Raw genomic sequence first — 16579 nt, forward strand, 5'->3', positions numbered from 1 at the left:
ACCTACAAGCTAGTTGCTTGTTTTCACACTCATGTTCTTTTTTTTGGCAAATGTCATCCTTTCCTTCTTTCATTGTCACAACAAATTCAGTGTCATCAGTACAAGTGACTGAGGATAAAGGGCAGTCCTAGGCCAGTTACTGTGTGGTAAGATCAATTTTGATGGACCATCTTGGAGAAAGATAGACTTTTCACCTCCAAGATTCAGGTATACATCTCACTGTGCTTTCTGATTACTTTGATTAATGAAGGGGAACAAGTGCTCTTGTGTGGGTAAATACTGTACAGAGGCTTTTTCTGGTAATGTGCAGTGTGGCAGGTAGCACAAGAGCATGAGAGAGCAGGTTTGCTATTTATTCACATAGATGTTGGTAGCTTTTAGTTTGTCAGGGGGCTGTGCTTGTTACTGTTCCAGTGAATGGTAAAATGGAGCAGGAATTTAGCCACTGGAGACACTGCAGCACAGAAATATTCTTAGCTGGATGTCTTGTCTTAGAAGAGCAATGTGTCAAAACTGGCTTAAGGTAAAGACTTAAAGACAATAGCTAAACTAAAATTAGCAACGTAATTCTGTAGGCTCAGTTCAACTAAACTCAGCATAAGATCAGTGGGGAGGCAAAGTATATTTAAAATGTCTTCCTCAGGCTCTGATATGAGTGAAACTCAGTAGAGGGAGGACACTTCTTGAAGAAAACACTCCTCTGCTCCCCAGGGTGATCCCTTGAATCTGGAGGTGTGTGGCCTGACTAAACCATGGTGTCAGGATCTGGAGATGCTTGTTCAAGCAGTGTGAATGTGGTAGAACAAAGGGGAGTGCCTGCCTGACTTGTCAGGCTGAGAAGGCAGCATTTGAGTTTACAGAAACACATTTTGAGTTTTTGTAACACTAGAATGAATAACTTTTTCATCACTATGAATGAAAACTTTCACATTAAATCTTAATTAGCAGCTCTCACTTTGAAAGACTTGAGTATATTCCTATTCTGTAGAGACCGAGAGGGGAATAGCTGAAGCAGTAATAAGCTCAGTTAGCAATTGCAGTTTTGCAGGGTTTGTGTATATTATACAGTATATTGAGGAGATTGTTAGCATCAGTTAAAATAATCCTGTCAATGTCAATAAAACTCAAATATTGTAATTTTAGGTGATTAGTTCATGGATGAGACTTGAATTCTATTCAATTGATTAAAAGATATGGGGAAGTCCTACTCAGAGATGAAGAACTGCTGTTGTACAATTCTGGTGTTCTGTACATCGTATCACCAAGTATGAAACCAGAAGTATCCATCAAGAATAAAAGCAGGGAAAGAGAACACAGAGGATAATATAATTCCCTCCAAAATCCCTGAGAGGTTAAAACTGAATGTTAAAAGGCAACTTTTGTTGATTTTCTGTGAGGCTAATTAGGTTTTTTCCCACCTTAATACATGAAAAATAGCTGATTAATTCCATGTCTTATTTTCATCAAAGAGCACAGGTATCTTGAAACTAAAAATAAATGGCTTTTATTCTTCTGCAGAAAAAAATTAGTCACTTAACAATTCTGCCTCTCTAGCAAAGACAAAATGGCAGACCTGTAGCTATATCAGTTATGCTGCTCTGATGAATTTTTGAGGTATGGCCCTGAGGAGCCACGCACCATCAAGCACTGAATCACTGCAGATTCAAAGGCCATTAATACATCTTCCTATATGAGAAAAATAATCTTAATTAATCATAAATCTAAATATTGCTCCTATAAACCTAAAGAAATAGGAAAGAAAAGCTCTTTTAGAACCCACATTTGTATTCATTAGTATCTATTGCTTGAAGATTTTCGTAGCCATAGCTGTGTATTAAAATGCAGTATGTTAATGCAGAAACAGAATTTTTTAGCAGAAAACTGTAATTAAAAAAAGTAGCTGACCCAAGGCACTCGCTTCATTGACTTTCTTCCTATTTTTTAAGATCAATTCTCATAAAAGTACTACAACAGAGTAATTATTCTCATCAGTAGAAGTTGCTGTATCGGTTTATTGAGAAATCTTGAGCATTAGAAGTTTAGAGGCTTTGATTTTGTTCCCAGCAGATCCCACGCCTTTAAATCCAGTTGTTGGGTTGCTGAGGTTTTGGAAATATTTCAGATGTTATTGAATGAAGTGAGTGAATAACAATAGCAATTTGTAGAAACATTTATAGTGATTAATTTGCTGAAAGTATCTATACAGACATGCAGACAGTGAGTGGAGATGTTCTTGCAAGCACCAAGACTGATGCTCCGTGGCTGGGAGAGCTACCCTACTGGGTTCTGCTCGGGCGCAGACAGCGCCCAACGGCAGGACACAGGTGGATGGAGGGCTCTGCTAGAGCAGGGTTACATTTAGGATTTGCAGGGGAGTATGACTTGAGGAAGGGTGAATGACACAGCAGATAAATGGGTACTGCAGGGCACCAGCTCCTGGGGTAGGGGTGGGTAGTCCATGCTGCAAAGGGTTTGACAGTCAGAGGGTTTGGTGTCTCGAAGCAGGTGTCCAGGGGCTGTTAGGAAGCTGGTCCCTGGTGCATATCTTCTGACTGAACCTGAGGGCTGTGGTGTAGAGGGCTGTGTGCCTATACCCATCACCAACATTTCCTCACTTTGGGGCTCCTTTTCTACTCAAAATCCAGGCAACAAAAATCCCTTCAACAGCAGGAGATAGAGGACTGGGAAAGTGTGGCAGGTGGCTCGGGAAATAGGAGGGAAAGCAATTTTAACAAATGTTTCACTATTAATTACAGCCTTGAATGATGTTTTTGAAATATTTTTGGTAGCTGTTGGATAGTTTATATACTAATAGAATAGATGGAAATCATGGAGAGAAAAAAGAATTATTTGCAATTTATAATTATTGTGAAACGTTTTGAATTGATGATGTGTGGGAAATGATTTAAATTTAGTTGCTGCATTAAAATTGCACAAAGCTTTGCAGGCAGCTAGGTTTACATGCAGTAGTAAGTAGGTAGTTGATACTGAAATGACAATCACACATCATGTCTGGCTAAATATTTTCTCAAGAAGAGTTAGAATATATGCCCTAAAGAAAAAGGCTGTGGGTTTCTTGCCTGGTTGTCCATTTTTCCACAGCATTTTATGGTCCTGGTACACAGGAATTACCAGAATGGCCACTTTTCAGAGCAAATGGACAACACAAGAGAGTCTGAAGTAGATGAGGGCTGCAGGGGTACATGGGGCTCCCATGAGAGCAGCTGTGAGAGCCATGCAGTTGTGCATGCAGCAGAGATGGCCTTCTCAGCCTAGTGAAAATGTCTTTGGCCAAAGGACATTAAAACATACCAGCAAGAAAGCCCAGACTCTCCTGGGCCTGTATTTCAGGGCTCTGTCTCATGGCTGTTGTTTGATTTTGTTTTAGTTTTGCTTGAGGTGTCCAAGTTTGCAGAAAAGAGGCAGAATTGAGGAAGGATGCTCATCTGCTGAGCACCAAGCTGTCATGTGTGCCCCACAGGCATGGTGACCCATCCCAGGCTCTCCTCCTAACACTGCTTTGGAGACTTCTTCCCCTTCTCCTCCCACATAGGCTGTGACTCTTTTCTCATGCTTTTTATTGCAAAGTTCCTCATTTATTCATGATATCCCTTAAATCCTGGTGAGATCCACCCCAGTTCTGGTTATGCAGACCTTAACCAGGTGCTGGAGCTTCCCATGAAACCTCTCTTCCCATGTATTGCTGTTTTGAAAATGTATTGGACACAACCAGATACTACCTCCTCATAGCTGTAGCGAGTTGTTGAAATCTGGAAGGCAGCTTAATAGCTGCAAATGTCACTCATGCAAACATGGTATCTCTAATGCTGCAATCAATCAAGTCGCTGTATAGCTCAGTATATTTTATAGCTCAGTTGGGAACTGAATTGTGGGAAGAGATAATATGTTGTGTTTTGAGGTTCAGAAGAACATGAATTATCTTTACATAAACATATCTTCTCTATTATTTATGCACTTGTGGAATGGCCAAAGAAAACTTACTCGTTCTTTTTCTTAATGTATTCCACAGGATCCTTCAAACCAAAAATGTGGAAGAAAGAAAACAGTGTCCTTCAGCAGCATGCCATCAGAGAAGAAAATAAGCAGTGCCAGCGACTGTATCAGCTTTATGCAGGCTGGGTGTGAATTGAAGAAAGTTCGTCCAAATTCCCGGATTTATAACCGTTTTTTTACTCTGGACCCTGACCTGCAGGCTCTTCGTTGGGAGCCTTCCAAGAAGGACCTTGACAAAGCCAAACTTGATATTTCTGCTATAAAAGAAATCAGACTAGGGAAGAACACAGAAACATTCAGGAATAATGGACTTGCAGACCAAATTTCTGAGGACTGTGCGCTGTCAGTAATTCACGGTGAGAATTATGAGTCCCTTGACTTGGTTGCCAATTCAGCTGATGTGGCCAATATTTGGGTATCAGGATTAAGGTACTTGGTTTCTCGTAGCAAACAACCACTAGATTTGATGGAAAGCAGCCATAATACCCCACGGTTTGCCTGGCTAAAAACTGTATTCGAAGCAGCAGATGTTGATGGTAATGGCATAATGTTAGAAGATACGTCTGTGGAGCTAATAAAGAAGCTTAACCCAACCTTAAAGGAATCAAAGATTAGATTAAAATTTAAGGAAATCCAGAAGAGCAAGGAGAAACTGACAACACGAGTAACGAAAGAGGAATTTTGTGAAGCATTCAGCGAACTTTGCACAAGACCTGAGGTTTATTTCTTACTCGTGCAGATATCTAAAAACAAAGAGTATCTAGATGCCAATGACCTCATGCTGTTTTTAGAGGCTGAGCAAGGAGTGACCCACATAACAGAAGAAATGTGTCTAGATATTATACGCAGGTACGAGCTTTCTCAAGAAGGGCGGTTAAAAGGTTTTCTTGCAATTGATGGATTTACTCAATACCTGTTGTCCCCAGAATGTGATATTTTTGACCCAGAGCACAAAAAAATTGTCCAAGACATGACACAGCCTTTGTCACACTACTACATCAATGCATCCCACAATACATATCTAATAGAAGACCAGCTCAGAGGGCCAGCTGATATCAATGGTTATGTCAGAGCTTTAAAGATGAGTTGTCGGAGTATTGAACTAGACGTCTGTGACGGCCCAGATAATGAACCCATTATTTGTAACCGTAACAACATGACATCGCCACTTGCCTTTCGAAATGTTATTGAGGTAATAAACAAATTGGCCTTCTTTGCTTCAGAATACCCCCTTATTCTCTGCTTGGGGAACCACTGCTCGGTACAACAGCAGAAGGTAATGGCACAACACATGAGAAGGATCTTTGGAAACAAACTGTACACAGAGGCACCTTTATCCTCAGAAGTCTACCTCCCATCCCCCGAGAAACTGAAAATGAAGATCATTGTGAAGGGGAAGAAGCTGCCCTGTGACCAGGATATATTAGAAGGAGAAGTCACGGATGAAGATGAAGAGGCTGAAATATCCCGGAGGCTGTCAGAGGACTTCTCAAGGGAACCGAAGCTGATCTGGCTCTGCAAGGAATTGTCTGACTTGGTATCCCTATGCAAATCTGTCCAATACAAAGATTTTGAGACATCCATGAAAGCTCAAAACTATTGGGAAATGTGCTCCTTCAGTGAGGCAGAAGCCAGTCGAATTGCAAATGAATACCCTGAAGATTTTGTCAACTACAACAAAAAATTTCTGTCCCGGGTGTACCCAAGTGCTATGAGGATAGATTCCAGTAACTTAAATCCTCAAGATTTTTGGAATTGTGGTTGCCAGATAGTGGCCATGAACTATCAGACCCCAGGGCCCATGATGGACTTACACACTGGCTGGTTTCTACAGAACGGGGGGTGCGGGTACGTTCTCAGGCCTTCAGTCATGCGTGATGAAGTGTCTTACTTCAGTGCAAATACCAAGGGCATTGTTCCGGGGGTCTCTCCCCAAGTTCTACATGTCAAAATAATCAGTGGTCAGAACTTTCCAAAGCCCAAGGGTGCATGTGCAAAAGGGGATGTCATAGACCCCTATGTCTGCATAGAAATACATGGAATTCCTGCAGACTGCACCGAACAAAGAACTAAAACTGTTCAGCAAAACAGTGATAACCCCATTTTTGATGAAAGCTTTGAATTCCAGATCAATCTGCCGGAGCTGGCCATGATCCGTTTTGTTGTTTTGGATGATGACTACATTGGGGATGAGTTCATAGGGCAGTACACCGTCCCGCTGGAGTGCTTACAGCCTGGATACAGGCACATACCACTGCGGTCTTTTGTGGGTGATATCATGGAGCACGTTACTCTCTTTGTTCACATTGCAATAACCAACCGAAGTGGAGGTGGGAAGGCCCAAAAGCGCAGCCTGTCAGTGAGGATAGGAAAGAAAGCAAGGGAGTACACCATGCTGAGGAACACTGGTCTCAAAACTATCGATGACATCTTTAAGCTGGCAGTGCATCCACTACGAGAGGCGACTGACATGAGAGAAAATATGCAGGTATGACACTTCGGTCATGTGTGTTGGTGTGTCCTGAATGTGGAAGTGGACATCCTGGTGTGAGCTGCTGGTAGGGCAAATTTACTGAAGCTGGTGGAAGTTGGTGAAGCTTCAGACCTACAACTGTTGTCAGCCTTTAACTGGACATTGGAAGACTGACCGTAACAGGCATTCACTAACAAGCAAGTGTGGGATTAGGCAAAAGTGTTCTAAAAATCAATACGCCCTCTCCAAACACGTGCTTTACTGGTTGTTTTTGTTTGAGAAAGCAGAACTAAGGGTACATTTGTGTCTCCAGGCCTCAGGTCTCAAAAACGTAATTTCCTTGCTGGTCCTGGAAAAAACCAGCAAGCTTTCGTTTTGCTAACTGTGTGAGGATTATGCTCTTAATTTTCTTTGTCTGGGTAAGTATAAGAAACAGTGGATTTGCCATTAAGGTCTTATGTACACCAGAGAAATCCACTGTGCAAAGAACAGCACATTTCCCTGAACGTGTGTTTCCACCGTTTGCCCAAGGGCTGCAGATGTTCAACATAGGCACTGAATGCCACTTGGATGCAATTTACTCCCTGCTAAATGGCTGTGCTGGCTTGGCTGGCTGAGTGCCAGCACAGACACTGGTGCTGCGTCCTGGCTCAGAGGGTCTCCTGGCACGGAGTCCGCTGGCCCGTGCTGCTCCGAGAGCAGCCAGAGCCTGCTGCGGCTGGGGGCATCGGGGTCCAGGTGCACAGCACCATCACAGCTGCTTGGGTTAGACCTTTGTGGCTGGCGGGAGGCGAAGTGGCAGTGAAGCCAGACAAGAACCAGCCTACCCTGTACTCTTCTCTGGAGCAGGGGGGACTCTGCGGGTTGATTAAGGGGCAGCTCAATTCAGAGGTCCAGGCGCTGCCTAGAAACAAAACTGAATAGTATTAAACAACGAGTTTTCCTTAATAAATAGTTGAAATCAGCCATAGCTGTCTCCTTGGTAAAGATACAGAAACAATACATTTTTCTTTCTTGAAAACAGGAGAAAAACGCATGGCACTTCATTGACCCCACTCTTCTGGACAGAGTCTAAAGCAAATTAAATGTTGGCAGCTGGAAAAGTTTACAAAATGACATAAGTTTTAAATCACTCCCATAGGAATAGTCTAAGCATATTTTTAAGAATGGGAAACTCTTCCCAGCCTTTCCTTTGCTGCAGGCCTTGAAAGTAACTAGTTTGAACCCCTGACTCCACCTTCTGTCTAGGTCAGGCACTATATGTGAACTATATAAAAGAAAATACTCTGAATCTGACTCAGAAACAGCATTAATGTTCCTTCCAAGTGAAATTCAGTACAAGATCTTGTTCTGGGGAATACTTCATAAAGACACAGTTGTTAGTTTTAACTGCATGCTAATGTAGTTGATTAATAAGAAAAGCCTCTATTAATTAGCTGGGCATTTTCTGATGACTTTTTTCAGCAAGATGTGGGGGGGAACATTTAGAAGGTATGGTTTGTTATAATACTCCTAGATTTTGTGCATCTTGGTCACTCATTGTGTGACCCAGGAAGCTAAATGATGAGGGCATGTCAGCTGTACGTCCACTGACTTGATAAATAAATAAATCCTGGCATGTTAGTTTGGTTTGACCTGTATATCCAGTATTGATTTTCTTACATGTGACCCATGAAGGGGAAAGAGTGTTTGTGTTTCTTTATGATGTGGTAATGCAAGACTGAAAACAAAGTAGTTTTTTCCTGCTTGCCTTTCCCATGGGAAATATGAGGTCTGTCGAACTTGTTCTTGCTGGAGGATGATAATGACGGGAGAATGAGGCGATTAGAGCATCAAAAGCAATTGGAGTCTGAACAGTTGGGAAGAGAAATAGCATTTTAGGCTGATGGTTTAATATGCTGGGGACCAGAGCTTGTCCCTGTTGGGGCTGGATTTGCAATGCAAAATAGCTGCAGAACTGGCAGCTGGGATACCTGGGCCTGGGGGAAAGCTGCAGCTGGCAGTAGGCTCAGGGAGCTGAGAGCGGGGCTGGCTGGGAATTCCTGTGTGTGCCAGCACCCCGGGGTCCATGGGGGACCCAGGGATGGCGGGCAGCAGGGGAGCACAGCCTCACATCAGGAGATGGAAGCAGGCAGGCGCCAGTGAGGTACTGGCAGACGGGGGGGGACTAAGTGGCAAGCAGCAACATGTCTCAAATATTTCTTTTCCCTCCCCCAGAATGCCATGGTGTCCGTCAAGGAGCTGTGCGGGCTGCCGCCCATCGCGAGCCTGAAGCAGTGCATCCTGACGCTGTCCTCACGCCTCGTGAGCAGTGACAACACCCCCTCCGTTACCCTCTGCATGAAGGACGCATTTCCTTACCTAGAGCCTCTGGGGACCATGCCCGACGTGCAGAAAAAGGTCCTGGCGGCGTATGACCTGGTAGGTGCTTACCACTGCTCCCTCTGCCATTCCCCACCATTTGAAGGTGGCAGGCAATGCCCGCTGGCTTTCACATGCCCACATATTGCAGTTAAATGAACAAGGCTCTTCAAATGACTTAGGCTATGCAAAATTGTTCTTTCATCACCAAAATGCCACACTGGCCTTTTTGTTGTTTCTTTTTTTAAACACGGTTGTGGCTAGCACAGGTTGGCACTTGAAGAGGACTTTGTTTACAAAAAGAGCAGCAATTTGGCATGTACTGCCGGCTGTTAGTTGTCCTTGGAAGTAGTAAGATTTGTGCACTGCCCTTTGCTGGCCTCCCCGCAGCAGTGGGCAAGACCATTAGGCAGGGAGCTGCAGCATGGGAGTTGCCAGGAAAAGCTGCACCGTCCCCTTCCCCACATCTTTCAGCAGCACTGTAGGTCACTCATTGTATGACTGAGGAAGCTGAACGATGCGGGCATGTCAGCTGTACATCCCCTGACACATGGGCAGCACCCACGTCGCTGCCAGTGTTGCTCTTGGGGAGGGCATGGCAAAGTTGGAAGGGAAGTTTTAAAAATGCCCATTTGCATGGGGAAAGAGAGGTCAATATGGTACAGAAATACTTATAAAAAGGTAGAGAGATGAACTGCAGTAATTCCAGGTGAGTGCCACTGCTCAGCCTTGTATGACATATGTCACTGCTGTGGGTGACTGAGCAACAGCTGTGGGTGTCTTCCAGCAGCAGAAGTTGTGGTCATGTTGTGCCTCTCGGGCTCCGAGACTGCCCCATTGCTTCCCATCCTTAGTAGATTGTCTGCAGCAACCAGTAGCAAACCACATGGTTTTACAAACCCTGACTTAGATATTACGCAGCGGCAACCAGACTAAATCACGATGCATATTCAGTGCACGGCAGTTATTTCTGCAGCTTATGTTCGTAATTAATAAAATGGTGAATAACTGTGGGGGTATCAGATTGCTTTCGACCCTGAAGCGTTGTGAAGAGGGATCGCAAGTTTTGACCAGTTATTCAACGTGTCAAATGGTCACCTCCTTTTCTTCTCATTTTTTGCTGTTTTAACACACTTTTCAGGAGAAAATTAGCTTGAAGGAAGCGGGAGACACTGATGTTGGTTAAAAGAGAATGACTAAAAATACTCTGAAGTAACCCTTGGGTTCCTCCCAGAGTAGTTTATATTACTTGAAGGTGTTTAAGGTGAGGTAATAAAATACCAGCTGTAACAATACCAGAACAAGGATTTGCAAATCCAGCTGATTGCCATATTTTAGATTAGACTTTCTTTGGATAGATTTGTTACATGGTGTGATGTCTGTCTGAAAGAACAAATACCACATAAATAAGAGATTTTTCTGTCTTTGGAGGCCTGCTTAATGGAGTTTTACCAGAATGAAAGTGTCACCTCTTATCTTTATAATTATATACTGAAGAGTACACATGGGACATTTCAAGGCCTCCTTGTGCTTTGGAAACAGTTTTTCAATTTAAATAGTTGAAAGGCCTGTTTCAGATACAGATAAAAACACTTGTATAACTGTTGTAAGTAATGTTTGCTCTCACATTTGTCTCTGATGGAGGAAGATGTACCTTGAATGTCAAGACAGTGCAAGGAGTATAAAATCAGAGGGCTGCAAGAGAGAAGGGAATTTTTCTGTGCCTGTATAAGGGTTGATTTGAGATGTAATTCTAGCTAATGAGTACACAATACTAAATTATTTTAACCCACTTTGTCTGGGACTGCCTTTTACTTTGCTAAAACTGTTTGCTTCTGAAAAAGCAGAAGTCAGATTTAATAAATATTTTTGCTATATTTTGGATATTTGCCTTTTAAGGCAATGCCAGCAGCAGATTATTGAAATCTATTTATCCTTTTCTATGTTTAAAAAAAATGAACTGGGTCTATCAATCTTGATATTTGAAAATACAGTGTGGGGAGGGATTTTCAGTTTAATATTGAGAGAGGGCTTTTCCTTGCTATGGTGTTCAGAATGACCTGGTATAATCCAGGGTGTATTTCTTCTTAATAACAATAATTTCTTTTTCTTTTTTTCCACCTTTTTTTGTGCAAATGAGAGCACAAGGAGATGTTAGTGGAAAGAAGTATAAAATATTTTAGCTTGTTATTTACTGATTGACTTTTATTCAAGTTATACTACAGTTCAGCATTTTAAGTTGTTAATAAATATGGCTTCAAGAAACTGGATCCACAGATGTTTGCTGCATGTCTCTAATTCCCCAGAACTGTCTCTTCACTTCAAAGCACTTTTTGGGGGAATAGGCCTGAGAGCAATTTTAAATGCGTAAAATAAAAGCTATTTATGTTGGCCTCCCTCTTGTATGAATGGGCTGTACCTCTTAATTCCTTTTACAGTAAAACTGAAAAAATTTGACCCTAAATCTCATAGTGGGAAGCTGTGATTGTAGGTCTGCCTCACTTACTGGGCTCCACAGCCCAGGTAGCTTGAGTGCTGGGCACTCACCACCTCCAGAAACATGACATATTTCACATTCTTTAAAAAGTCTGCTTTGAAAATAGTCAGATAAAGACAACCCTAATGTGTTAGAATTTTTTCCCCCTACAGGAAATTGCCAACTGAACATACTTTTTTCCTTTTTCCCCCTGTGGAAATGATAAACTCTGCCTATGTGTTTAATGGGGCATAGACAGGGCTGACAGTCCAGGCAAATGGAGGTACAAATGCTCACAGACCTGCCACAATGATCTGGAAAACAATTAACTGTCTGTTCTTTCCTACTTGGCCTTTGTCAGCAGGCAGGATAGACAAAGACTGGTTTGTGCAGTTTGTTTGTTTTTTCCTGGGCAATTAATTTTACCATTGTGTTCCACATTAAATTTTTTCTTTTGAGAGAAGCCTTATTAGAATAAAATTTAATGTGCTTTGTTTAAGGAACTGGAATGATTGTTCAGAACTCTCTTTTTTTTAAAAAAATGGTTCCATTGCAATGGTTTAGTGGAACTCAACAGTTGCCATGTCTTGTGGAGGAAGAGACTTCATTGATGATGTTGGGTTGTATGAGAGTTTCTGCAGAGGAGAGCAGGGAATGGGATTTGCCAAAACCAAGAAAATAAGGGTAACAGTTGATAATACACATACAATATTTTTGAAAGTGTGTCAGCTACCAGCAATACAGTTTAGAATGGTTTATTTCAACTTACAGCTTTGGTTGATACCATACATAGAGCATGATGAATGGATTCCAGTAATGTCATTGATTCCTACACATACGTCCTAGGATAGCGTAGCGTGTGACTTACAAAGCTGTTCTTCAGACCTTTCCTTTCCTACAAGGAAGGACTGTCTTTCTCCCCATGGCAAGATGCTTGTTCAGGTGGGCAGCACGTGCAGTGTGCCTTACAACCTGTCAAATTGATGGTTCATTTGATCACACCTTAAAAAAGGAGATACTCAATGTGAAGAGAAGGGATGGGGCCCAGCTGGACTTGACAGATGGTGGAATTATTCATTGCAAACCGTTATCCCGTGAAGTTAGGATTTTTTTTGGTTGAGAATTGTTCAGAAACAGATTGTGGTTTCTCTGCACGATGTATTCATGTGCTGATGCAAGCATGCATGAACTGAGGGACACTTGTGCACTTTGCATTTCAGTTATTGGTTCGACATTATTTTTTCCTCCAAGATCAAATGATTGAATCATTTGCAAATCAAAAGCAATAAACAAGTTATAATAAATGTTCTTGGTTTCACCCGATTTCCTGGCTCGTGTGCATACAGGAATTTTTCTAGAAAAATAAAAGAAGCTCCCCAAGTATCTTTACATAGTTTTGAATCATAAACAACAGAAGGTGTAAAAAAGGTTGAACAGAGAAGCTATTCGTTCTGTAGACTCATGTTGACATTAATGTTTTTCTCTGTATTCAAGCCTCTTTACTGGAACTGATCTTGTTATTTTGGATCAGACAGGTAAAGAAGAACAGTATGTCTGTAGGTACTGTTGAGAGATGGCAAGTTAGTTAAGAATGTCTCAGTCAACATGGAGAAGGATTTGGGATTTTTCAGAAGAGAGGTAATATCTATGGTGCTGCTGGGAATTAGTTTGATGTATTTAATGGCAGTGTTTTTGTTGACACAGGTATTGGGCTGTGCATTCTAGCAGAAATCTGCTGAGGTGTGTGTGGAAGGGAACTTAATCTTCTGTTCTTTCAGATTCAGTCTTTTTGGGTTTCTTTGTCTTGATGCAGACGTGACATCTCTTTATTCCCAAGAAGAAAGTCTGTTTTCCCAGTTTATGTCAATGTAAAATGACTAAATAGATTTTTGTGAGCTTTTGCACTAAAATTCATATTTTGCCGGGGACAGTGTCATCCCCAAAGGAATGTTTTTCACAATTCTCTGAGCAGCCGAAGACAAGGGATATTGCAGAGCAGAGTGTCCACTGCCAAGGAAGTGTCATGAAGCACTGACGTCAAACCCAGTCCAGTACATGGACATTGTCTTGAATTTGTATCTATTTTAAAGATGAAGATATTTCCATCCAAAATTGGTCATAGACTGGGAAAGCAATTATCCTGTTTCTTTCTCCACTTCTTATAATTAACTTTCTTTTTTACACACCACTCTCGCAGTTTCTCTGTCTGATAGCCCATGACCCTTAGTCCCTTTTTAAATAGGACCTGAAAACGGTCAGATCAGAACTTTTATTACAAAATGAAGTTCCATTTGGATACTTCAGTTACTCTGTTTTAGCATAAGCATATTGAAATCTGACCCCTCCTGCTGCTCCTCCGCTGCTCCTGTTATTTTTTGGAGGACTGGTCATACACCAGATCACATCCTGCAACACTCTTGACACCATATTTAAAAAAAAATATTTGTAAGCAAAAATTCATTTAAGGTGAATTTCATTCAGTTCCTTTGGCAGTTTACCGACAGATAAGTTATTTCAGATGTTTCCCATTGATGTAACCATCCCTGATAACTGTTCCTCTTACTGGGCTGTTGCAGGAAAAGGCTCACATACAGAAACCTGGCTTGAAGCATATTGGGACAGGGACAAGGCAGACTGGTGGCCAGCGTTCCTTCTAACGTCCTGGCACCACGTGCACATCCTTCCTCTTTTGCAAGACTTGCTGGCACACGATTGATTGCCTGGCTGTTTCTTGTCCCAGATGTCTGCAAGAAATACTCAGTGCTAAAGAGGGAATCGTGTTCAAATTTTCGTGAGCTCAATTTGTGCTTCAGCTATTTTTCCAAATTGGTTGTGTTTTTGTAGCCTTTTTAATTTTTGTCTGATGGTGGGCTGGGGGTGTGGGTGTGTATGAGGTTTGTTGGCTTGTTTGGTTTGGATTTTTTTAAGCAATAGAGGCACAATATGATACTTCTTACCCAGGCAAAACTCTTCATTGTCAATGAAAGACATAGGAGATTGGGACAACGGCCATGAGGAGACACTTGAGAGAAAGCTGCTTTTTAGTTTGATGTTCAGTCAATTTCTGTTCTGAACTTTGGAATATTTATAAGAGGATTCTTTGAACTTTCCCTTTTGTATCATTTATCTTCCCAGCAGGAACAGTGCTTTAATTTACCACCAGGAGCTTTTCCTGTCTTTTTTTTGTCTTTTTTGGTGAGCTTCTGCTGTGTTAATTTTCTCTTTCCTTTTCAGTTTGTAGAATAGTTTGTAATGAGAAAAAGAATTGGCCTCTAGCACAGGAGTTCATTACAGTAAAAAGAAATAATATTTTTTGTTCAGTTTGTACTGATCCTGTGATTAAACTGCCTTTAGTACAGACAATAAATAAGCCTGTTAATTTCTTGTAAGTAAAAATATGATGCCCTTAGTGTTAAGATTTTTAAAATTTCACTTCAAATGTATTTATCTTCATAATTAACCCAACAGAAGTGACAAAGTAAAGCATCATTCTTTCCATGAAGCAATGGGATTTTAAAATTGATATTGCACGTTCTATTTAGACACTTAAGTGAGACAAGTCGAGTATATTTTCAGCCTGTGGTCTCTTCCACCTCCTGGGTCTTATATACCAGACAAGAGAGAAATTCCTGGGTTTGTGCCAGCTTTTGCTTCCCATGCTTTTGTGAGAAACCAGCATGATTGTAACAGGGTGCTTCAGGTAGGTGGAGATGAATCAGGTTTAAGTTTCTTGCTTTCAGCATTGCATAAGAATTATTTAAATTAAATGAGCTATTTTGCAGAAAATACCTGACCTATGCAGATGAGGCTTTGTATTCTTCATTCCCATTAATTTATTAAATGTGACTTGTACTTCTGGGACTCTTGCCACGTGCATCTTTTGTCAATTGAACAACCCCATATTCACTTCTTGTGAGAACATTTCTAGTGCTGCAGCCTCACCAGGAGGGTTAGCATCTCTAGGACTCAGAAAAATCCATGTGTCCCTGCTCCCATGGAAACGTGGCAGGGGTTCCTGATGAGAGGAGGAGCAGGGCTGTCCTTGGTTCCCGCAGAGCTCTGGCTCTGCTGACGAGCAAGCGCAGAAGGAACCCCATGCCCTCTCCGCAGGTCTCAGCCCTCAGGACACAGGGCCCAGTACTGAAGTTAGCAGGATCCCAAATGATGTCAAGGTGTGTGGTAGTTTCTCTCATTCAGCCTTCTCCCCTTCTGCTTACTTTAATAAGAATAATAGGAATAAGGTTGGTCAGCAAGGTAGCTTTTTAAGTCCCTATACTGAGGTCCGGTTTTGTGTGCTTTCATTCCTATTCTTGTCCACTTTTTTTCTCCTGTAGTTATGTTAAACATATCACTCAGTAAAGTTTACCATCTTCTTTCTGACATGGGAAATGCAAGTTGTCCTGAGCAATCTTGCCAGCTTCAGCAACTGCTAAAAATTTCCTCACTGACTCCCAAGTGGACCCAGATATCAGCATCCATCTTGTAAAGGTTGCCTTTCAGTGTATGTTGCTTGGAGGTTAATTCCTTGAAGCTCAGCATTCAGGAGTTAACACTGTAGAAACATGAGTTTCCTGAGGGAGCAGGATGTCTCTCACTCTGAGAGTCACTCACTGAAGCGAGTTGCCGTTTGGGACCTGACATTAAACAGCATCCTGATGGGCTTCAGGCACATAGCTGGGGCTTACCCAGCTGCCCGAGAGCGCTGCTCAGCACAGGTCTGAGCAGAGTAAAGGTGCATGGAAATTCATGCTGTGAACATCAGAAAACTCACTCTTCACATTTGAGACAGATTGGTGGTTTCTGAAATGTTACTGTCAAAACTGGGCTTGAAAATCAGGCTATCGTGTGATTTGTGGGGTTACCCTCCCAGCAGAAAATCTCACAGCCTTCCATGTTGTGTTTAGGGCTCCTGGTTCTTGTCTTGGCACTGCGGGAAACAGGTGACATCCCCAAGCAGGGTTTTGGATGTGATGCCAGCTGGGAAAGCAGGGGACCATTCAGACTGGGAGACCATGGCCTCATTTCAAGACTAATGCCAAAAAAGTGTATCTAGATGCCATGACACAGGACTGTGATCAGGAGCTGTTGATGAGCAGACCCATGGTAACAGTGTCTCTCAGGGGCTGAGGAACAGGACCAGGTGGAGGTGTCCAAACTGCTGCATCCCTGGCCAGCATCCTCCACTGCAGCCAGGAACCCTGCCAAAACTTCTGCCTGCTGTCCTGTGCATGAAAGGATGTGCAGTTTCAAGCTGA

General features: G+C 42.2%; 1 protein-coding gene across 3 annotated transcripts in view; it reads left to right on the forward strand.

Annotated features, from left to right (window-relative positions):
* PLCL1 (phospholipase C like 1 (inactive)) overlaps nt 1-16579 on the forward strand; it is a 210170-nt gene that overhangs the window by 160745 nt on the left and 32846 nt on the right. For all 3 annotated transcript variants that reach the window (XM_074910800.1, XM_074910801.1, XM_074910802.1), the window contains exons 2-3: nt 4031-6502; nt 8705-8908. In XM_074910800.1, the coding sequence (XP_074766901.1) occupies nt 4031-6502; nt 8705-8908 (2676 nt within the window). The remainder of the gene's footprint in view (nt 1-4030; nt 6503-8704; nt 8909-16579) is intronic.

Source organism: Athene noctua, chromosome 7 (genome assembly GCF_965140245.1).
Source record: "Athene noctua chromosome 7, bAthNoc1.hap1.1, whole genome shotgun sequence".
NCBI classification, from domain to species: Eukaryota; Metazoa; Chordata; class Aves; order Strigiformes; family Strigidae; genus Athene; species Athene noctua.